Source organism: Squalius cephalus (genome assembly GCF_949319135.1).
Source record: "Squalius cephalus genome assembly, chromosome: 13".
Taxonomy (NCBI): domain Eukaryota; kingdom Metazoa; phylum Chordata; class Actinopteri; order Cypriniformes; family Leuciscidae; genus Squalius; species Squalius cephalus.
In genome coordinates this window covers 28,656,229-28,679,848 of record NC_137134.1, presented here as the reverse complement: position 1 = coordinate 28,679,848, position 23,620 = coordinate 28,656,229, and the positions used below count along the sequence as shown (strand labels likewise).

Genomic DNA, 23,620 nt, shown 5'->3' with positions numbered 1-23,620 from the left:
AATTGGTCAAAATCATTATTATTTTGACCAAATGAATTGCATTCCCGCTGAATAAACAAGCGTTCTAGCGCGAAAATGTTGCCTATAAATAATATTGCGCGGCTTTTTCTAATCAAACTGACAATACTATGGATGAGCAAGTTATTGCGTTTGGTGTGGCATTGCTCTACCTGCGGAGAAGACGTCAGAGATCAGTGTGGGTGCATGATATTCTCCATGCCCGTCAGCAGCTTGGTGAATATCACCGGCTGGTGCAGGAGCTGCGTTTGGATGACAGCAGGTTCCAGCAATATTTCAGACTGGACAGGGACCAGTTTGACAACCTGCTGTCAAAAGTGGGGCCGCGAATTGGAAGGCAAGATACCAACTATCGGCGTGCTATTAATGAGGCTGAGCGCCTCGCAATCTGTCTACGGTGAGTTCGAGATTTTTGTTCTTTATGGTTTAATTTGTTTCTTTATATTTTTATAAGTATTTGGTTTTGTATTTTCAATGGGTTGGATATTGAATATTGTTTTCATTGGTTTTTAAATGCTATTTTTTGTTATAAATAAAAATTTATAAAAGTATAATCCGGTCTAAACATTTCTACAAACAAGTATATATTTTTGTAGGCTACATTATACAAACAAGTATAATCAGGAAAAGTGAACTGTGACTATTATACTATTATATAATTATTACTCATGCATTAATTAAAATTATTATTATTTATTAAAATATAAAGTAAATGTATTTAGCTTCTTTTCACCACAGATTTTTTTTTGTTTGTTTGATAATTTTTCTTAAGTAATTATTATTATTATTATTATTTCAGATTCTTGGCCACTGGAGACTCCTACCGCACCATAGCTTTTAGCTATCGTGTGGGAGTGAGCACCGTGGCAGGTATTGTTGGAGAGGTCGCAAGGGCAATATGGGATGCCTTGGTGCAGGAGGTCATGCCAGTCCCCACCACTGAGGACTGGCAAAACATCGCCAATGACTTCCTCCATCGGTGGAACTTTCCAAACTGCCTTGGTTCCATCGATGGCAAACATGTTGTTATCAGGGCCCCTGACAACTCAGGCTCTTTGTTTTTTAATTATAAGGGGACCTACTCTGTTGTCCTCCTGGCTGTGGTGGACGCACAGTACTGCTTCCGGGTAGTGGATGTTGGCAGCTACGGGAGGACAAGCGATGGTGGTGTGCTGGCTAACTCCACCTTCGGCCAGGCACTGCGAGATGGGACCCTTGGCCTGCCACAAGATGCTCTGCTGCCAGGTGCAGAGCATTTGGGACCACAGCCACATGTTTTTGTGGCTGATGAGGCCTTTCCACTCCGCCGGGACCTCATGCGGCCTTTCCCAGGACACAATCTCTCCGGCAGACAAAGGGTATTCAACTACAGGCTGTCACGGGCAAGGCTGATTGTGGAGAATACCTTTGGCATTCTCACAGCCCAGTGGCGGATGTACAGGCGAGTTATTGCAATCAGCCCTGCCAACGTGGACGCCTGTGTGAAGGCTACATGTGTCCTGCACAACTTCCTGAGGAGGTCCACCAGCATCACCAGGACGCCCATACCATCTGCTGGAGACAGAGAAGCTGCTGGCCTACAGGAGGTCAGCCGAGTGGGCAGCAATAATGCCACAAGGGAGTCCATCCGTGTCCGGGAGAAATTCATGACCTATTTCTCCACAGAGGGAGCTGTCCCCTGGCAACCTGTGGCATAAGCCATGCCTTTAAACGGCTCTTTTAAGAGCCACCAATTAAAAACAAATTTAAGTTCATATTCATGGTGTCTCGATTTTTTGAAAACACATTTTAGTTCATATTCATGGTGTTTCGATATTTTAAAAACACATCTCGGTTCATAAACATGGTTTCTCCATATTTTAAAAACAACATTTTAGTTCAAATTTAAGTTGATATTAATAGACTGAGCAAGACTGCTCTAAAAACACTTATGGAAGTGTCTAAGTGTATATTATAATATAAAACACACATAACCAGAAATGTTGACAATATTTTATTGCCTCTTTTACTAATAATGTAAAAAAAAAAATGAGATACAAATGAATAACAAAGTTTTAAACATAGAACTAATACTTTCATACAATACTTTCATACAGAACAGTTTTGTACTTTACAAGAACTAATACTTTCATACAATACTTTCATACAGAACAGTTTTGTACTTTACAAGAACTAATACTTTCATACAATACTTTCATACAGAACAGTTTTGTACTTTTGAACTAATACTTTCAGAACACTTTTTTTTTTAACTCTGTTAGAACAAAGGGAGAAAGCACAAGGTGCAGCTGACAAGACTGTGAGGGAAATAAGCTTACAATCACCCCTCACAGACTTGTCAGCTGCCCCCCGTTACTCTCACCCCAGTGTTCTTCAACTTCAGTCTCCAGACATCTAGCCTCATACACAAGCCTGTGTATTTTAAACTTCAGGTCCTGTCTGGTCCTCACAGACAGCGACCTGAAGTCTTCCACGAGGCTTTGAAAAAAAAGGCTGTCACTGTCCTCATTGGTTGTAGCTCTTCTACTAACAGCTTCCAAAGCTGTTAGCATGCGCTCATCAAAGTTGGAGCTGTGGTGTGGTCTCTTTCTCCTCAATGAGGAGGGCTGAAGGCTGGGCTGTCCCTGGCTTCCACCTGCCTGTCCCTGGCTTATACCTGCCTGGCTCTGGCTTCCACCTGCCTGTCCAAGAAGGCTGGACTGGCTCTGGCTTCCACCTGCCTGTCCCTGGCTTATACCTGCCTGGCTCTGGCTTCCACCTGCCTGTCCCTGGCTTATACCTGCCTGGCTCTGGCTTCCACCTGCCTGTCCAAGAAGGCTGGAATGGCTCTGGCTTTCATCTGGCTGTCCTTGAAGGCTGGACTCACACTGATGACTGCGTGTGCGCATCTCCTCTACCTGACTGTGCCCGGCCATGGCATATTCTCTTTCCTCTGGGGTCAGGTCTTCCCCAACCCCCCCTACCATATTACTGCACGTAAACCTATCTTCTAGGAATGGGTTGAGGAAGCCCATGACCCCACTGTAGCGCCATGGCCGGACACTGCTTGCGCCTGCCCCACTCCTATTCCTCTCTGCCTCCTTCCTCTTCTCCTTTCTGAACGTGTCTCTAAGGGACTTCCATCTTTTCCTGCACTCATCCGCTAGTAAAAAGACAATATGAAACTTTATTAAATATGTGACTGATGACATTTTTTATTTATTCAATATGTGACTGTAATGACATTTATCATTATTTTCTCCAGCTAAGCAATTTGTAGATAAATACCACAAGGGGAACAGGAATAGTACACTTGTTTTTTCCTTGCAGAATTATTTTTAATTAAAAAAAGGCAGAAGTGACTGCTTTCATTTTAAATATGTAAGAAATATGAAAGAAATATGTAAGAAATATGTTGTACTTCAAAATTAGATAACTATGATTATAACAGCTGATAATTACATCTAATGAAATTTGGCAGGCTAAAGTAGCTATTGTACAGCATCAGTAAATTGCCATATCACAGTTGCACATTTAATTATGTAGAGACAAAAACTGATCTTGTAAAAATCGTAAAATTAACTTTACTGACTGATTTGCATAAACAACTGTTTTGCGTGACATGGCGCTAAAGTTATCATGCAATTCCCGCTTTTTTCTAGAAAATATATAACGTTAATGCCCGTCAGCAACTCACCAGAAACACCAACAATTTCAGACACCTTGTTCCATGCGTCATTCTTTTTATTAATGTCCCTGTATGTAAACAGGGACAAGTCGTATAATAACGGGAAACCAGCAACAGAAATAATTAATTTTTCCTCCATTTTGCTTAGGAACTAATGTGGTCGGAACTAAAGTTTACAGGACTGCGTTCTCTTGTGTCCTCTCAGGCGGAGGACTTCGACATTCCGATTGGTTGCCGCTGGTTGCCGCCGAACCGCGTCATAGCTTATTACCATAAAGTTGACTTGATTTCAACTCTTCTCGCCGCTCTCGCCGTCCAAGACGCGCCGCGCCGCCCTCGCCGGAGCTCGCCGCCGGCTCTCATTGAAAATGAATGGCTTCCGGCCACTTTGACGCTCTCGCCGCCGGCGGTGTGAACGCACAGTAAGGAGACATTACCGGCTGTTGTTGAAACAATGGAGGATGCAGATCACCGAGGGCGGGGTCTATGCCAAAACCAGATGTCAATCAAATGTGGGGCTTAGCTCATTTCTACGTCACAGTGAGGGAAATCTAGAACAGGGTGTTCTGAGACAGTGCTTATGATTTATTGAGATAGTAAAAAAACTACTGGGTGGATTTTTATCATTCTAGGGTGGTTTTGCTCACACACTGCCAACACACATTTATGTTCAAGCACCATGTAAAAGTGAATTTTGCATAATAGGTGCCCTTTAAAACGAAAAGAGGCAGGTTTGTGTTTTATATTTTGTTTTTGTTTTATAAATAGGCAAATGTTATGTGCAGTGAATATAATAAATACGCGTTGCCTGAACCACATTTGTGTGGCTATAATGTTTAAGATTTCTTTAAATGAAAACGAAAAGAGTTAGTGTGTGTTTTATAACATATTTCGTTGCCTAAAATATACACAGAGATAACCGAAGTAGCAGAGCGAGCTGAGTGACGCGCGCTGCGTCAGAAGGTGGGCGGGGTTAGGATTTCCCAAGATTTTCCAAGATGGCGCCGCCCATACCCCCCGTAAACGGCTTCAAACCCGTTCTTCAGAAAGTCTGTGACGTCACGCGACAGTGCAACCCTCACTTACAAACAGCGAAATATGCAAATGAGCGTGAAGTGCACCGCTTCAAAATTTGGACCAGTGACCAGAAGACCAGATTCGCTCAAGAGACTGCGTCAACAGCAAGGGGAGAAAGAATTTGTGACAAACACTCTTTGGTTAGAAAATTTAGTATGATGTATTTAAGGAATTTTAAATAATAAAGCAGTGAAATTTAAAACATCACATCACACAGGAGGGAAAGAAAAAAAAATAGATATAATGACCAGGAGAACAGCAAAGATTTGCTGTGGAACAAATAAATGTAACCTTAATATAAACCCTAATTTATATTTCCTATTTAGTTTATAATTATTATTGTTTCTCTTTTTTATTACCTATTTAGTTTATAATTATTATTGTTTCTCTCTTTTTTATTACCTATTTAGTTTCAAGCTAATAAATTTAATTGACCCTTATTCTATTAATATATGTATATAATTTATTTGTTTACCTATTTATTCAATTTGTTTCTAATTGGCTTATTTAAGGTTAAGTAAACGTTTAAATTCAAATGCAATCCTTCCAAATGATAACCCTATAAGAATACCCTTTTTACTCTCGTTCTCCAAGAAAAATAAATAAAAATAAAATATAAAATCAAAATGAAATACAATAGAATTTGAAAGAAAAAAAATAACAGTAGAGAAAATAAAATACAGGTCAAAATTTACTGCTTAATTAGCAGTCTCAAATTCAATACAATTCAGATTCCTTTTTTCTTTTTTTTTATGTATATAATTTTTATACACACTAATTCTCAGTTCCAGTTCGAATGCCGCTCTCACGAGATCCCTCTTCCGCAATGTATCTCGGATCAACACAGTTCAATTCAGATGTGTGCACAATCATACCACTCTGTTCGTTCCTTGATTCACAAGCTCGGTCCTTCCTTATATGGGCATTGGGCAAATGGCTCGCCAGTTCCCGCTCGCAAAGGTTTTTTTTCCCGATGTGAAGCAAGCAGGGACAATTCACATACAATTCTTCTTCAAAATCGTCCGGTGTCCAGGAAATGTGCAGCATCCGACTCAGAAATGACAAAAAGTAGAAAAGAAGAAGAAAAAAACAAGAAAAAAGGGAAAAAGGAAAGAAAGAAAAGACCCAACCAAGAGAACTCAATTCTCGACTATGAAGGGCAAAACTCCCGACTTTGGATATGTACTCTCTTCGTAGCAGTCAATAACACGTTCACTCGTAACGTTTGACCGATGAAACTCAATCCGCACTTTAATCTAAAAGTCTCTCGTGTTTCTCTGATTTCACTCTTGGTTTGTTCGTTCTAATTCTCTCTCTTGGTTCTTTCTTTAGGATCGCACCAGCAGTTTCTCTAACTTGAACTAGCCGCTTCACTGTCTCGTAAAAAGTGTTGCATCATCCTTGCCCTGAGTCCACCTATTAAGGCGGGGCTAACTCCCACTCGTTGAATTGGACCAATCTTTGCCTTGCTAAATTGGATAACTTTTCTAGATGAGTTTTATTTTATTTTATGCATTTTCTTATTTTCTCTTAGAATCTTAAACTTTCTATTTTTTTTTCTTTCCCCACAGATATGAATAAAATAACTGTTTTATATATTCACAAGTGTTAGTCTTTTTTTTTCTCTCTCCTTACATCAACAGAATCTCTTTAGTGACCTGGGTTACACCTGTCCATATTTTTTACAGTCTATGAGACAGACCCATCTCCTCTCTTGCCCAGGGGGGCATGGATTTCTATTATTTTGAAGGTACCCCCGGGCGCCGCCATTGGCTAGCGGACCCCCACCTGCTGTTAGCATCCCATTGACTCCCATTCATTTTGGCGTCACTTTGACAGCGAATAACTTCACATCTGAGGCGTTTGAAGACTCCATTTGTCCATTATTTATTTCTAAAGAAACACGAAAATGTATAAAAGGCTTCATTACCTTGTAGCTTACGTTATGGCCCCATAGAAGCAATTTTTGTCAAAATAGGCTAACGATTGTGTCATAGCCACGCGACTCTCTGTCGCACAGTAGGAAATTACCGTATGGACAGGAGGAGAAGCTCGTGGGCAATCGGGAGGACGTGGAGGCAAAATGACAAAGTAATTAATCAAAACACCTACTAAAAGTTTCTCCTGTTCCTAACTCATGGACACCTCCTACTCACACTCTTCGTCTCTGCAAGTCTCGGAAGGGAATGATTCAGATTGAACTTGGCACAGCTACTAGAAGACAGACGGTTTGCTCACGTCACATCTACGTCGTCGAGCTCAGTTTGAGTCTGCGCGCTCGACCCCCAGGAAGTAAGAGTTTCTAATTGGCTTCACTTTGTCTCCGTTGAATCCAATGGGGTCGCTGTGTCCATTTCTTTTACTGTCTATGGTTGAATCAGAGCCCGTCTACAGAGAGCCTTGGCACTTCATTAGCCCCATTGTATCGATCCTGGTTGCAGTTCCATTAGAATTCCACTGGAGGTGATCGCGGGCGAGTGCAGACTGAATGGGAGTCAATGGGGCTAGACGGCTAAATGTGTCTCTTTCACCCGATTGCCGTTGAGAAATCTCAGATTTTATTGTTGGTTTTGCAAGTTCAACATGGGTTATAGGTCGAAAGTTGAATGTACAAGTACTTATGTCTTTTCGATTTCTTACAGGTTGAGTTGTTGTTGCCCATAACACGCTAGCATTCTGCTAATGACGTCAGCATTCTGACGTCATTGACATTTTAAAAGACTTTTTAAACCAAATAAGTGACTCTAAAAAATCTAACAGCCAGCAATGTGTAATTTCTTTGCATCTCCTTTCGAATACAACATTCAAATTACTAGACAAAAAATTATATCCTGAGAAAAGTGGATTTTGAGGTTTTTTCGCCATAGACCTCCATTCATTCTGCACTCGCCTGCGAGCGCCCCCGCATGGACAGAGACGTGTTACTGCAGCCAGTCCAGAAACCGGAAGTAAGCAGAGAGTGCCAATTCTCTTCCTATTAGACATTCTCTGGTTGAATCCAATGGGGTCGCTGTGTCTATTTCTTTTACTGTCTATGCTCTTGCCCCTCTCTTGCAGTCCGCAGACCTATGCCGCAGACAGACCCATCTCCAACCTTTTGACGCTCTCAACGCTTTCTCCGGTCCGCTGTCAATCCCGCAATGCACTGCGCGATTGTGAAGCTCAACTTCCATAGGAATGAATTGAAAACGCTCGCTCCGTGCTAATAGACACGCACCGTACAAGGAAAAGCAGAAGAAAAAATAACATTTTGTTTTTCTGTTTGTTTTACACGAGTTTCGGAGCTTAAACGTCGAATGTCACATCACTGGCGAAAACGACACAAGCTTTGTCGTGTTGTTAATGTTTTTGATGCGGCTTCGGGCTTCTTCAAATATCTACTTTACTTTCGATTTCAGATTTATTCAAAATGGCATCGACATAAAACATCCGGCACAATACTTCAACAAAAATGAAGAACATAATGCTCGTCATTTTTCTCCCACTGTGTGTTTTGCACCTGCTTGGTAAGTCAGTGTTAAAAGACTTGTGTTATTATTAGCAGCTAGAAATGATGACTGAGGTGAAGGCCTTGGCGTCGTCATTAGCCTAACATATGATCCACTCACAATCCTGTTTTAAATGGTGAATATATTTCTGTACAGCTTCAGTTAGTATATTATTTATTGTTATGACGCAGTTTGATTTGGGAGAGGGAGGAAGATTGAATCTCCCAACTGCAAAACCTTCGTAAAAAACGAAAGGTTGATGCAGGGTTTTAGGCCTACGCTTAAAAACAATCATGGTTTTATAATAGTAAAAGTGTAGTAACCATGTTTTTGGCGGGTTGATTACCATTTGTATAACCAGTTATCAAAACAATGTTTAATGTAAAAAAAAAAAAAAACATGGTTCATTTGTTGTGGTTTACCATGGTTTAACAATAACCCTGGTTTTTGGTTTAAAAATTTCGTAAGTGCACATTTTGTAGCCTTAACTGAGTGCTATGGAAGTTTAATTTTGAATATCTAAAACTTGAACATTATCATTCATGAGACTTGTTGATTGTTTGATGAGTGAATGTGTAAATCAATGATGTTATTTAACTGTTTGCATGTTATATTATGAATACAGACATGTTTCTCACAGTCTGTATGATCTGTAGAATAACATTTTCACAGCACTCTTCTGTTATATAATTTTTTCCACAATGCAAGACATTTATGATTATCCGTTCATTTCTTTTCCAGGTGTTTCTGGTGTTGAGACCAAACGAGTGACAGCAAAGGAGGGAGATTCAATCACTCTAGACACCAATGTGAAGATAAACCAGAAAGACATAATTAAATGGTTTTTTAAAAACGCTCGTATAGCTCAAATCATTGGACATATTAGTAACTGTACAGATGTTCAGTGTAAAGGTGGTGATGGGAGATTCAGAGACAGACTGAAGCTGGATGATCAGACTGGATCTCTGACTATCAGAAATATCCAACACGCAGAGTCTGGACTTTATGAACTACAGATCACCAGCAGCATCAGCAATACTGACAGCCTTACGAGCTTCAACGTTACTGTCAGTGGTGAGTGTAAATTCAGTCATTCAATGCATTTTCAATTAAGGAGTGGTAAAATACAGCTGAATATTTTTAAACCAGTAAAGTAAAATGAAAAAGTGAGCTTTGTCTCAATATTAAAATATTATGGAGATCATCTCTTTTACCTTAACATTTTTCACATGAACAATGCATAAAATGACATTCTTATAATGTCAGTGTTATTTCACTTGTAGAAAAAAAAAACATTATCATTTTTACCCACTATTTTAAAAGTGATTTACAATTATCTGTTCATTTCTTCCTCAGGAGCTGCTGGAGTGTCAGTGTCAGTGATGGAGGGAGATTCAGTCACTCTATACACTGGTGTTCAAACAAACCAGCGAGACCGAATTAGGTGGTATTATAATGACACTCAAATCGCTCATATAAATGGAGATCTCCGTAATATTTGTACAGGTGTTCAGTGTAAAGGTGGTGATGAGAGATTCAGAGACAGACTGAATCTGGATCATCAGACTGGATCTCTGACCATCACAAACATCAGAAACACAGACTCTGGAGTTTATAATCTACAGATCAACAGCCGCAACATTGAAAAGATCTTCAATCTAACTGTTCATGGTGAGTTGATTAACATTTAAAAGCAGGTTATATGTTTATATCACATGTTTGTGATGTTTATAACAGCAGGGACTCTTAGCAGAATGAAAGACAAAATGTTTCTTCAAATTGTGAATAGATTATGTAAGGGAAAATCAATGGTTAGATGTGCATTACACAATTTTAATGCACATTGTGGAGGCAAAGAACAACATGGATTATCCCATTCATACCATGGTCATTTGCCAGCACGACAACTTCAATCTGTTATTGAAGTTTGCAGGCCAATATTTGACTGGAAGGCTAAAAAGGCTAGCATTCTGCCAGCTTTCAATTGGCACAGAGATAAAGTAAAGAGATAAGATTACATTTATTTGAAATAATCATAGCAATTATTTTAAGTAATTACCAAGAAGAAAGAGAGAGAGACCGTGTGTGTGTTTCCCCCTCATTGCTGAGTAATATCTAATTTAACGATTCAGTAACAAAGCTGTTTTATCAATAAACGTCACAGGCAACTGTTAGGAAATTTACAGTTAAAGACCCTGGTTTTAGTTAGTTTTTTGATGCTATAAAAAACACAGTGTAATGTCATCATGATTGACGGTTGTGCTTGTGCTTGTGAGTGAGTCCACGGGATTGTGGGCGAGACCTTGAGACCTCCAAGACATCCTTGTTACTGGGATGTTTTGGCTTAATTTTTGTACAGTGGAAGGAAGTGGACATGCACTGTCCATGTTTTTTTTTTTTTTTGCAGTCTATGGTGTGGTTTCAATAAATGCAGTGCATTAACGGAGATTAAACTGACTGGAACTATCTGTATATTCGCTGTTTTAGCTTCCAGCCAGAGAGATTGAATCTACCTAGAGATTGGCATGGAGTACTCTCCATAAGATCATCTTTCAATGCAAATCAAACCAGCTGTTAGGCTAACTGAAATAAAACCATGCCAATCTCTAGGTATGGTGAAGGCTATGTGATGTTGTGGGGCTATTTTAATTCCAGAGGCCAAGGGAACTTTATCAGGATGCATAGTATCCTGGATCCATGAAATAACTGGCCTTTAAAAATAAAAATCTGCCTGCCTCTATGGGAATTTAACATAGGGGTGTCCAAACTTATGCACCCTGTATTTTAAGGAAGAACATTTATTTATTTATGATACATTATTCATTCACAAAGAAAATTGGTGTCCTTAAAGGTTGGATTTTTCCTATTTTTTTTAAATTAAGCCATTAAGTTCAATTTCCAAAAGATGATTCCTCTTTTTAGTTAACTTTAGCATGGCTGTCTAAACTTATGCATAGCACTGTATTATACCCTGCATTTTCTGTTATGTGGATTACAAAAGAGAACAACACAACACTAGATAAACTTTTAGATTTATTCTCATACAACATTAGATAGACTTTTACCTTGTGCCTTGAAACAGGTGTACATAATTACATACATATATACATACCTTGCCTGTTCATAAAATACAAATATACTCTCAAGTAAGGCTTCAGTGAACACCAGCCCATTATTTTATATCAAAACAAATAGTTTTTAAAATATTTATCAGCATTTGATACTTTTGGACTGATGGTTAATGTCTTTTTCTGCACAGTTTTCCCAATTATTTTACACACCTCTTTTCTCTGTGCAGCTTTGGTCCTCTTTTCCGTATTTATTCCAATAAAGTATCTGAAAAATAAGAGGAGAAAATTTTATTAATTAGCAATGTATAATTTTGATTATCTAAAAAAAAAGTTTAACCAAAAACCACTGGATAATTCACTGAAGACTTGGAATTAACTGCAGAGGTCATACGGAGTACATTTATAGTCAGTAGATTGTATAGACCTTGTGTAGCCCCGCCCCTTTTCAGCGCTGTGCTCGTTGTCTTTTGACTTCCGGTCTGTATTTTCACCGTGATTTTGCATGGTTATGAATGAACGGCTCATTTTCAAATCTTCCCAGTTGACTGACATTTGTTAAGTCATCTACTTTAACCACATTTGTTAAGTCATCTACTTTAACCATTACAATTCTCATGATAACTTTCGTTAACTTTATATTAAGTAAATCCTCTTCAAAAGTTAATTACTCATGGACAGAAATGCCATAGAAATATACAGAGCAACCGCAAAACGGAAGTTAAAAGACTATATTCTAAAGATGGCGGCGCCCTCGTTTCTCTGGCGCATAAGGTCTATAGCATGAGGCACATCAATGTGGATCTTCTCCTGATAAACGAAAGTTTCAGTCTGGAGTGTGAGCTTTGTTTTAGTGCAGACATGTCTAATATGACATACTTACCAAGAAGGATCAAACAAGGACACAGGCAAGAATTTTCTCAAGGTTAGCAGGTTTGGCAGACATCTATTGGTAAAGAAAACTAGTTAAGATGACTGACAGTATCTGCAAATAAAAAAAAATTAAAACCTAATGTGCTATTTGTTGCTTATATTCTACAGAGGCAATAGGCCTAACATATTCAGAATATGAATGGTTCATGTAAAAATGTAAATTTTCTCATTTACTCACCCTTATGCAGATTTAAACACCAATAATGCAAAATATGATATTTTAGTGGAAGTGAAATGTTTGTTTGTCCCTACAATGTAAAAGAAGAGAATGGGGATCGATAATGGGGAACATCAATAGTCATAGTAAAAGATTTTACTCGGTAATTCATACGGGTCACATGGTTTAACCAGTTTTCTGAAGTGATTAAATTTGTTTCACCGTACAGCTAGCAATTGGAGTCTAGTTTTTGATGCTTTGTTCTTATATCTTTGATATTACATGAAACGACTGGTGACTTAGAGTAAAGGGATAGTTCACCCAAAAATGGAAATTATCCCATGATTTACTCACCCTGAAGCCACCCTAGGTATATATGACATTCTTCTTTCAGATGAATACAATTGGAGTTATATTAAAAAATGTCCAGACTCTTCCAAGCTTTATAATATGAGTGAATGGGCACCATTTTTTTGTCCATACAAGTGAAGCGATGCGTTGGTGTTAGAAAAAATGATAATATTTAAAACTTTATCGACTAAAATAACTAGTTTCCGACAGGCGGCCATACGCATCGATTTACGGCGAAAGAGTTACACTTGAACTTGGCACACGACGTAATGACGAACGCGGTTGCTCAGCCCTGTTTGTTTGAACTGTGAGAGGCGTCTAAGCTTATGCTACTCCTACATCTACGTCATACTTCGTCAAGTGTTGCTCTTTTGCATAAGTCATAAGTTGACTTGCGTATAGCCATCTGCTGCGAGCTAGTTGTTTTAGTTAATAAAGTTTTAAATATCAATTTTTTTTCTTACAAGAACGCAACGCTTCCCTTCAGAAGGCCTTTATTAAACCCCCGGAGCCGTTTGGGACACTTTTATGATGGATTGATGCACTTTGATGGACTTGAAAAAAAAAATGGTGCCCATTCACTCCCATTATAAAGCTTGGAGGAGCCAGGACATTTTTAATATAACTCCGATTGAATTCGTCTGAAAGAAGAATGTCATATACACCTAGAATGGCTTCAGGGTGAGTAAATCATGGGCTAATTTTCAATTTTGGGTGAACTATCCCTTAAATGGTACTGAACCTTTGTTCCTTTTGGAGCTTGAAGGTTTGGTCCCCATTTGTCTTCCATTGTTTGGGCAAACAGGCATAATTTCTCCACAACAATATCTTAATTTTTCCTCCAAGAGAAAGAGACAACATAAGGATAAGTAAATCATGAGAGAACTACCATTTTTAGATGAACAACTATACAGGTGTTCATAAAACAAACAATAGGCAAACTCACAGTTCTTTAAAGAATGAGTCTTTGCTTCTCTACAAAGTTAGCCTTCAGGAGTTTAACTGCAATGACAAGGAAAACATAGTGTAAAGAAGAGATACATAAAAAAATAGTCTCAATAAAAAAAGAAAAATCTGAAAATTATCAGCATTCTGTCCATCCATCTGTTATGCTGCTATTTCTGCAGTGGTTTGAACACGCACGTTCACAGTAATTACACAAGAATTAGGAATTTTGATCATACCTCACTTATCTTCTGCTTCGATAAAGATTGGGACATGTGTTCGTTGCATATGCATAGACTGTGCATGACAGTAGCAAATACAAACCTGCATGCTAGCATGCTATCGTTTTACTCTGTTACTTTTCTTTGATTAAAACATGCTATCCTGTCATCTAATTACACTTAGCTGGATCTTTATACTGTATGTTAATATTTAGACATACTTGGTAACTTACAGATCAAATCAAAGACGTAGTTGCAAATAACAGCAGCAGATAATGGACGGTTTGAATCATGTTACAATTTGAACCACAAAAGAAGAAAAAAAAAAATTCACACAAAAGTTTTACTCAGATAAAGTTAAGGAAAATATGCAAGTTGGATAAAAGTTTAATACCGTTTGAATGTAATGTGATGACAGTCTGTACAATGGGGTCACATTCCTGTGGTATCTTGCGGATTAAAACAAAGTCGCTTCATCCGATTTAAATCACAAAAACATCACTGGATGTTTAAAATGTAATGTTTAAAAGTAATAGGTAGTTTACATTTAAAATAATAATAGGCAGAGCTGCAAAATGACCTTATGCAGATAAACTAAAATGTCTTAGTTCCTATACTCACATGTGCATGAGAAAATATGGTATTATACTGTTAAATAACAGTGTCATACTGTTGCTGGTCAACACACAATTTTAAGCGACCAGGTACTTCATTAATGCATTGCAAAAAACAGTAACTTACAGTCATTACATGAAAAGAGTATTTTTGCTGTTAAATTTCCAGGATTTTTTTTACAGTGTGGTATAAATACAGAAAATGTGCACAAAAAAAACTTGTTATAATCAATGCATGCCTTTAAACCCATTTGAGCTTCTGTTCACCATACTTTGTGCGTATGAGTGTTGATCAATGATTATATTTGATTAAAAGCCTAAATTAAATAAGTTCATCATATGAAATAATATTATTTTCAAATCCACAGACTTTTAAATTGTGTAGTTTGTTGTTTTCAGCGAATAGATCCTCCAATCATCTGTTGGTTTGTGTTTCAGGTGTTTCTACTGCTGAACGAGATGAAAAGAGAAAGTCAGTGAAGGAGGGAGAATCTGTCAGTTTAGATTTTGGTGTAATAAAAAAAACAAATGATTTGATCACATGGTATTTTAATGACATTGTCATTGCTGAAATCACTGGAGATCAGCGTAAGATCTGTACAGATGTTCAGTGTAAAGAGAGATTCAGAGACAGACTGAAGCTGGATCATCAGACTGGATCTCTGACCATCCATGACACCAGAAACACAGACTCTGGAGAATATCATCTACTGATCAACAGCAGCAACAGCTTCAGTATTAGGAGGAATTGGAGCTTCGGTGTTGCTGTGACTGGTGAGTGTCATTTAGTCTGTCGGTGCATTTTAAATAAAGTTCCTTTTATTGTGGACAGTTTTGACCAACTTTATGATGACTGTTATAAACCTGCACAATACTCAAAATCAGTTTTCCTGTGAGCATTTGTTTCCTGTTGTGCTCAAAGTGGTTTGATGTCATTTTAGTTCCTGTTTCTCTAAAGCCCACCATTTATCAGTTAAATCAGTACCACACAACTGATGAACAAAAGGTCAAATGCATCTGTGAAATTGATGTTTATCTTTTTATTGTTAATGCTTTAGGTCGAAATTCAGCTGCTGTTGCAGGAATAGTAGTTCTGGTGCTTGTTGTTGTTGTTGTTGCTGCTGCTGCTGCTGCTGCTGCTTTTGTTGCTGAGATTTACAATCGCAAGAGTCAAGCAACAAGAGAAGGTTAGTATTACATACAGCTGATTTAACAATATAAATATGAGTTTGTGTGCGAACGTTTGTGAAAATATGTATTGGAATTGAGTTTGTCATTATTGTTCAAACAGGCACCAGGACAGAGCCTCATCATAATAATGAGGTAAAACAAAACACTGAAAACTTGCATGCAAACATACGGTGACCGGGAGGGGACATGTTCGGTTCACTTATTTTTGTCGTGGCCACAACATATAAACTCGTGGGAACGTGATATTAAGTCGTGGGAACGTCATATTAAGTCGTGGCCACGAGATCATTTTGTTGAGGTAACGACATCATTATGTCGTGGCCACGCGATGCAAAGTCGTGGCCTCGAGATCATATGTTGAGGGTACGATATATTTTTCTCGTGGCCACGACTTAATATTTTGAGAGAACGACATCTATTTGTCGTGGCCACGAGTTGAGGGAGCCACAGCGGCCAATAGGCCTACTGTAACCGTAACATAGCATAGACTGTCACTGGGCTACAGCAGAGATGGAGATGACAGAATAAATAACATTTTACTTTAAATTAGGAATGTCATATAAAGATATAGTGCGGTCTTTGGCATTAAGACATGGGTACGTTATAAGTGAAACACACATTCTTACAAGCGCATTCTTAGACTTTTTTTGTCGCACGCATATTTAGGGACCGTCTCAAAATTACATGCGACATTGGCTAACTTCAATAGCATTTGAAGACAATGACTTACAGTCATAAAACCAACTGTACATTGTTCAACCAAGGTCTCATGTATGATGCACGCTTTTTAGATTTTTGATATTTATGACAATAAACTGCTAAATCATATGCAAATATGGCTATGTAGGCCAATTTCACTACTGTTTGGGATCATACACAAAATATGACAATATTTAAAGCTCAATATAATTTGAAGACAATGACTTACAGTCATAAAACCAACTGTATATTGTTCATATAGGTCTCATGTATGATGCACACCTTTAATATTTTTGATATTTATGACAGTACACTGCTAAATCATATGCAAATATGGCTATGTAGGCCAATTTCACTACTGTTTGGGATCATACACAAAATATGACAATATTTAAAGCTCAATATAATTTGAAGACAATGACTTACAGTCTTAAAACCAACTGTATATTGTTCATATAGGTCTCATGTATGATGCACACCTTTAATATTTTTGATATTTATGACAGTACACTGCTAAATCATATGCAAATAATGCTATGCATTTCACTACTGTGTGGGATCATATACAGAATATGACCATATTTAAAGCTCAATAGCATTTGAAGACAATGACTTACAGTCATAAAACCAACTGTACATTGTTCATCTAGGTGTCATGTATGTGGCAATAGTGAAATACATAGCAATATTTGCATATGATTTAGCAATTTATTGATATGAAAATCTAAAAGGTGTGCATCATACATGAGACCTGGGTGAACAATGTACAGTTGGTTTTATGACTGTAAGTCATTGTCTTCAAATGCAATTGAAGTTAGAAACGTTTATGCCAATGTCGCATGTAATTTTGAGACGGTCCCTAAATATGCGTGCGACAAAAAAGTCTAAGAATGCGCTTCATGTGTCTTTTACTTATAACGTACCCATGTCTTAATGCCAAAGACCGCACTATATCTTTATATTAGAGCCCGACCGATATATCGGCAGGCCGATATTATCGGCCGATATTAGGCATTTTCAAAACTATCGGTATCGGCATTTATAACGGCCGATAAATTAATATTTCAAAAATAAAATAAAAACGGACGAAACACCCTTCAACCATGTTATGAGGGTTGCCGTTGTATAGTTTGTCCACCAGAGGGCACTCTACACCGTCCCTGTTGGCAACACTCGTGTATAACGCGCCACACATTCAGCAACCTGTTGATCCAGCCAGAGTCGGGCAGAGAGAACCGCGAGTGAGATCATCGGTGAATTGTGTTCATGGTGAGTTGGTCACGACTCACGAGACATACATTGCTTGAATAACAATTAAAAGAACATCCCTATCAGTTCTCTTAACTCAAATAAGGATGACAAAATTCGTGACTCATGTCCAGTTTTGCTGCGGTTAAATAAGCCGAGAGTGAAGCGGAACAAAGCAACGTAGGCTATATTCACATAAAATGTTAACACTGCAGTTCACAAAAGTTCATAATGTGCTTGTGCTTTAATGCTTTGTCGGTTAAACATTTAATTTTAAATGCTGATGCGCTGTTCTAACGTGTGCGTTTCTCAGCGCGTACATGTGAAGCTCACATGCACTAAAAGCCTTTCTAGTACCAGCGCCTGGATACTGGACTAAGTTATCTTTCGAGTATTATTGTGCTAATACTGTTAAATACACACAAGATTTACATAAACAATGTCGGTTGTCCGCTTGTCAAATGCGTGTACATTAGACGTGTCATGCTCAGCTCTTAAACAGACAGTAGCAATTGTAAACACATTGCCGCTTGTCCTTAAAGGGATAGTTCACATTATTTACATATATATATCTCATTATTTACAGGCACTCTAATGTTGTTCCAACTGTATTAATTTCCTTCTAATATTTTTCTAATATTAATAGTTTGAAGAATGTGGGTAACCAAACAGTAGCTGGTCCCCATTGACTTCCAAAGGAGAAAAATATACTATGGAAGTCACTGGGGTACATCAACTGTTTGGTTACCCACATTCATCCAAATAACTTATTTTCAACAGAAGAAAAAAACAACTTGAGAGAGTAAATTATGACAATTTGAATTTGTTGTCAATTTGAATGTGAAATTGTTGTTTTTGTTCAAAGGACTAAACGTTTAGTCTTAAAAAAAAAATCTTAAGTTTGTATTTTTATACATTTTATTTATCAGAACTTTAATATATTTTGATGTTCCTCTGTTCTGTTGTGACAATACAAGAAACAAGTTTCTTTTTAAAATGCATTATCATATTATTTTAGTTAAAACTCATAAATAACTACAAATAACTAATGTTATGGAAATTTGTTAATGTTTTGTTGCGCGTTTCTGAAAAAAAAAAAAAAAAAAATCGTCCGATATATCGGAATATCGGATTTTAAAACCAACAAATATTTGTACCGGTATCAGCCTTCAAAATCCTTTATCAGTCGGGCTCTAGTACCCATCAAAAGTTTGTACACACCAATTGTAAAGTGTGTCCAAACTTACTGTACTATAATACACATAAATAATATTGCTACTGTATTATAATATACACATAAATAATATTGGCCGATATATCGGTATCTGGCTTTTTTTTATCGGTATCGGCATCGGCGCCCAAAAATCCATATCGGTCGGGCTCTACTTTATATGACATTCCTAATTTAAAGTAAATGCTATGGTACGGTTACAGTATTGGCCGATGTGGCTCCCTCAACTCGTGGCCACGACAAATAGATGACGTTCTCTCAAAATATTAAGTCGTGGCCACGAGAAAAATATATCGTTCCCTCAACATATGATCTCGAGGCCACGACTTTGCATCGCGTGGCCACGACATAATGATGTCGTTACCTCAACAAAATGATCTCGTGGCCACGACTTAATATGACGTTCCCACGAGATATTATGACGTTCCCACGACTTAATATCACGTTCCCACGAGTTTATATGTTGTGGCCACGACAAAAATAAGTGAACCGAACATGTCCCCTCCCGGTCACCGTACAAACAGACACACAGCACTTACAGATCTGAACAGTTTTATGTAGTTTAATTAAAAATCAGTACATAGAAACTGTTTTAATTTAGAATGAAAAGTAGTGGCATGTATATATTTTATTTAATTAAATAATTATATTAATACACACACACACACACACACACACACACACACACACGTTGAAATCACATGCAAAAGTCACATGATGCAGTTTTATTGTTTGTCAGTCATGTTACAAAACACCCAAATTGTTCATGAATAGTTTAATATTTCATTACAAAGCATTAGACAGGCATCAGGCATTCAAATGTTGTATTACGGTCGTATAGTATTGTCAGATATTCAGGAAAAACACCCTAAATTTATCAAAAACAATTCCAAGTCTATATTTTTTATGTTTGTGATGTGAATCTGTGTTTTCTTACAGGAAATTAGCCCTCTAATGGGGAACGATGCCCATGGGACAGTTTCTATTCAGACTGACCCTCTAATGGGGAAAGCTGCCAATGGGACAACTTCTATTCAGACTGACCCTCTAATGGAGAGCGCTGCCAATGGGATGACTTCTATTCAGACTGACCCTCTAATGGGGAACGCTGCCCATGGGACAACTTCTATTCAGACTGACCGTCTAATGGGGAACGCTGCCCATGGGACGACTTCTATTCAGACTGACCCTCTAATGGGGAATGATGCCCATGGGACAACTTCTATTCCGACTGACCCTCTAATGGAGAGCGCTGCCAATGGGACAACTTCTATTCAGACTGACCCTCTAATGGGGAACGCTGCCAATGGGACAACTTCTATTCAGACTGACCCTCATATGGGGAACGATGCCCATGGGACGACTTCTATTCAGACTGACCCTCTAATGGGGAATGATTCCCATGGGACAACTTCTATTCCGACTGACCCTCTAATGGAGAGCGCTGCCAATGGGACAACTTCTATTCAGACTGACCCTCTAATGGGGAACGCTGCCAATGGGACAACTTGTATTCAGACTGACCCTCTAATGGGGAACGCTGCCAATGGGACGACTTCTATTCAGACTGACCCTCTAATGGGGAACGCTGCCAATGGGACAACTTGTATTCAGATTGACCCTCTAATGGGGAACGCTGCCAATGGGACAACTTGTATTCAGACTGACCCTCTAATGGGGAACGCTGCCAATGGGACGACTTCTATTCAGACTGACCCTCTAATGGGGAACACTGCCCATGGGACAACTTGTATTCAGACTGACCCTCTAATGGGGAACGCTGCCAATGGGACGACTTCTATTCAGACTGACCCTCTAATGGGGAACACTGCCCATGGGACGACTTCTATTCAGACTGACCCTCTAATGGGGAACGATGCCCATGGGACAACTTCTATTCAAACTGACCCTCTAATGGGGAACGCTGCCCATGGGACGACTTCTATTCAGACTGACCCTCTAATGGGGAGCGCTGCCCATGGGACAACATCTATTCAGACTGACCCTCTAATGGGGAACGATGCCCATGGGACGACTTCTATTCAAACTGACCCTCTAATGGGGAACGCTGCCATGAACGCTGATGAAATGTGTTTTAAATTATCAAGCAGTAAACCAGCAACGAAGTAAGAACCACAGCAACACATTACCAGCAATGGATCAGCAAGTGCTTGATGTTTTCCAGTATGCACAGGTTTATTAAAGCTGCTGAAGTGATGATGACAGGAACAGTGAGACATTTCTCACTTTTCTCTGACCTACTAATGATAATCGGTTTCACATTATTTTGTCCCATCTGTGTACATCCTACTGTAACTGACTGTTTTTATGAATACCCTTTCAAGACAGCCATTATCATCAAGAAGGGTATTTGACTACTAGCATAGTCTCAGATGGCCTTGTACTGTACTGCCCCTATTTACACCTGGTATTCAGATGCATTTTGGTTCGATTGACAACGCTAAATACAGGTGTACACAGGGTCTAAAACGCTTTGAGCTTGTTCACTTTCGACCACTTCCAGAGGTAGTTGAAAATGCATTTGACCAGATTGCTTTCGTAGTGTAAACATTCATGCGGTTGAATGTGTTCAAACAGCCACAAAAGACAGTCTTCTCTCCACCGACTGACCTAATGCCTAATCATTATGTGAAATGCGTTAGCCAGACGAGATTTAAACTTTGTCAGCTGGAGACACAAGTTTGGTTTGAAGATGAAAAGTGTACCAAGAACAATGTTCTCTCACAATTTCTGATTTCTAACACTCACAGCATTTGGCTGGTCTTGCGTCTGTCAGAGCAGAAACTAAATCTGATGATCTCCATGTGCTTATGTGTTCATATGTAAATTGTGTGAGCTTATTCTGTCCATTATATCAAAAGATCTGAAAAAACACACATTTACCCACCCATAGCCCCTTCCCTCGCAGAAATCAGGACAGAAGTGGTTGAAAGTGAAGAAAAGATACGGATTAATACACCAGGTGTAAATGGGAATGTGTCTGCCTCATTTACTTGATCCAAAATGCATCTTAATACCAAGTGTAAACGGCCTAAGATATGAGCACTCTTTACAAATACACAGTTGAGAATCTTAAAGCAGCTGAGAATCAAACAGCATGCAGGTGCTGGATTGAGTTGAAACTTTGTGATATTGTCAGGAGAAACATTACTGCACATTTTCCACACAAATGTGTGCAAATTTGCAAATTACTTTTTTTATTATATAATATATATTTTTATATTACATATTCAGATGTTTATTACTATATTGTTCACTGTTGAAATGTGCAACTATAAACTTTAGTAAGTGCCTTTGTCAAAATCTTAGTCTTTTTTTGTCTTAGTTTTTTTTTTGTATTTTTGTCAAGTCAATATTTTGTCATGTCAAAGCCAAAATACTGTTATTCATTGGTCGAACTCCTCACAAAATCCTGTACCATGAATTTATCACAATGTACATCAATAAGAAATGGACATTGATGTTTTTATTTCACAAACACTAATAGTTCAGTTTATTTTAGTAAAATCTCAAATTCAAATATTGGAAATGATCTGTGCATGTAAAAAGGTTTTATTTTGTGGAAAAAGACAAAAATCGCATGCCTTTCAAAGAGCAGAGTATTTTTAGATGTTTTTTCAGGCAATGAAAAAAGGTGCCTTGAAGTTGAGCCTTTAAACACTTTTCTCTCTGAAACATGGAAATTAATTGGAAAGATATTTGTATGTTTCTGTGATAAATGGCATTAAAAACATTGTTTCACTTATAATAACTGGATTCCTTGAATGATGAATTCCTAGTTAGGACACTAGATGACACTCTAATACAGTATTCATATTACTTGTATTGTACACATACACTCACCAGCCACTTTATTAGGTACACCTAGTACCAGGTTGGACCCCCTGTTACATTCAGAACTGCCTTAATTCTTCATGGCATAGATTCAACAAGGTGCTGGAAACATTCCTGAGAAATTTTGGTCCATATTGTCATGATATCATCACATAGTTGCAGTGTGTCGGCTGCACATCCATGTCTCGTCTACAAATTGACGTCCCCAAACGTCTTCTGTCGACGTTAAGACTATCTGGGTCTCGTCTACAAATCGATGTCCCCTGGGTCTCGTCTACAAATCAAATCTTGTTCCCTTAAACTAGCTTACTTCCTAAACTAGCTTACTTCCTAAACTAGCTTCCTGCGCAGGAATAAATAGACAAACAGACCTGCAAATGTCCTTTAAATGCTTTAATCACGGCCAGGAGATCTTCCTGACCAGTTCTCAGGGAATCTCTACCAAGAAGCAAGGCCGGAGGATCTCAGACAAATTCCATTGAGAATACCACCTTAAAACACAGATACAACAGTTTTTATAAAATCGAGAAAACAAATAAGACTAACATGTCACCTTAAATATGATTGGTTCAATTGGTTCAAAAGCCCCAACCTTTTCCCTCTGTCACTGGCACAAGCAAACTCTGATCTTGTGATTACTTATCACAAGGTTTGAGGACTAGTCATCTGTCTAGTTTCACTAAAAATTATGTTTATTCGGCCAGCGCAAATACCTGTATTTACATCCTGTTTTCGGTCGAAGTCCATAGTAATCGATTGTCGAGTTCACGCGCATAGGTTTAGTCATAGATATCATATAAAGGCTAGATGTCTCGTCTGCGCTGCTGGCCAATGGAGGTCGACGTCCGCACACGGCG

General features: G+C 38.4%; 2 protein-coding genes across 3 annotated transcripts in view; both read left to right on the top strand.

Moving 5' to 3' along the window:
* Positions 1-23,620, top strand: part of LOC307169635 (SLAM family member 5-like) — a gene marked incomplete at both ends in the record, with an annotated part of 281,304 nt that overhangs the window by 44,821 nt on the left and 212,863 nt on the right. The window lies entirely within an intron of this gene.
* Positions 7,742-22,605, top strand: LOC307169810 (uncharacterized protein). 2 transcript variants are annotated; one of them, XM_079890628.1, is made up of 7 exons: positions 7,742-8,268; positions 8,992-9,324; positions 9,607-9,921; positions 14,978-15,313; positions 15,598-15,726; positions 15,831-15,862; positions 19,848-22,604. In XM_079890628.1, exons 1-7 carry the CDS (start codon positions 8,214-8,216, stop codon positions 21,036-21,038), a joined length of 2,391 nt encoding a protein of 796 aa, XP_079746754.1. In that variant the 5' UTR covers positions 7,742-8,213; the 3' UTR covers positions 21,039-22,604. The 2 variants fall into 2 exon arrangements, with proteins under 2 accessions (XP_079746754.1, XP_079746753.1); XM_079890627.1 differs by having other exon boundaries at positions 7,809-8,268; positions 14,978-15,319; positions 19,848-22,605.

Bases quoted from the DNA above. Each gene is read 5' to 3' on its own strand.
- LOC307169810 (XM_079890627.1), top strand. From the start codon at position 8,214: ATGAAGAACATAATGCTCGTCATTTTTCTCCCACTGTGTGTTTTGCAC. The intron at 8,269-8,991 runs GTAAGTCAGTGT...TTTCTTTTCCAG, and splicing joins GTGTGTTTTGCACCTGCTTG to GTGTTTCTGGTGTTGAGACC. The intron at 9,325-9,606 runs GTGAGTGTAAAT...TTTCTTCCTCAG, and splicing joins CTTCAACGTTACTGTCAGTG to GAGCTGCTGGAGTGTCAGTG.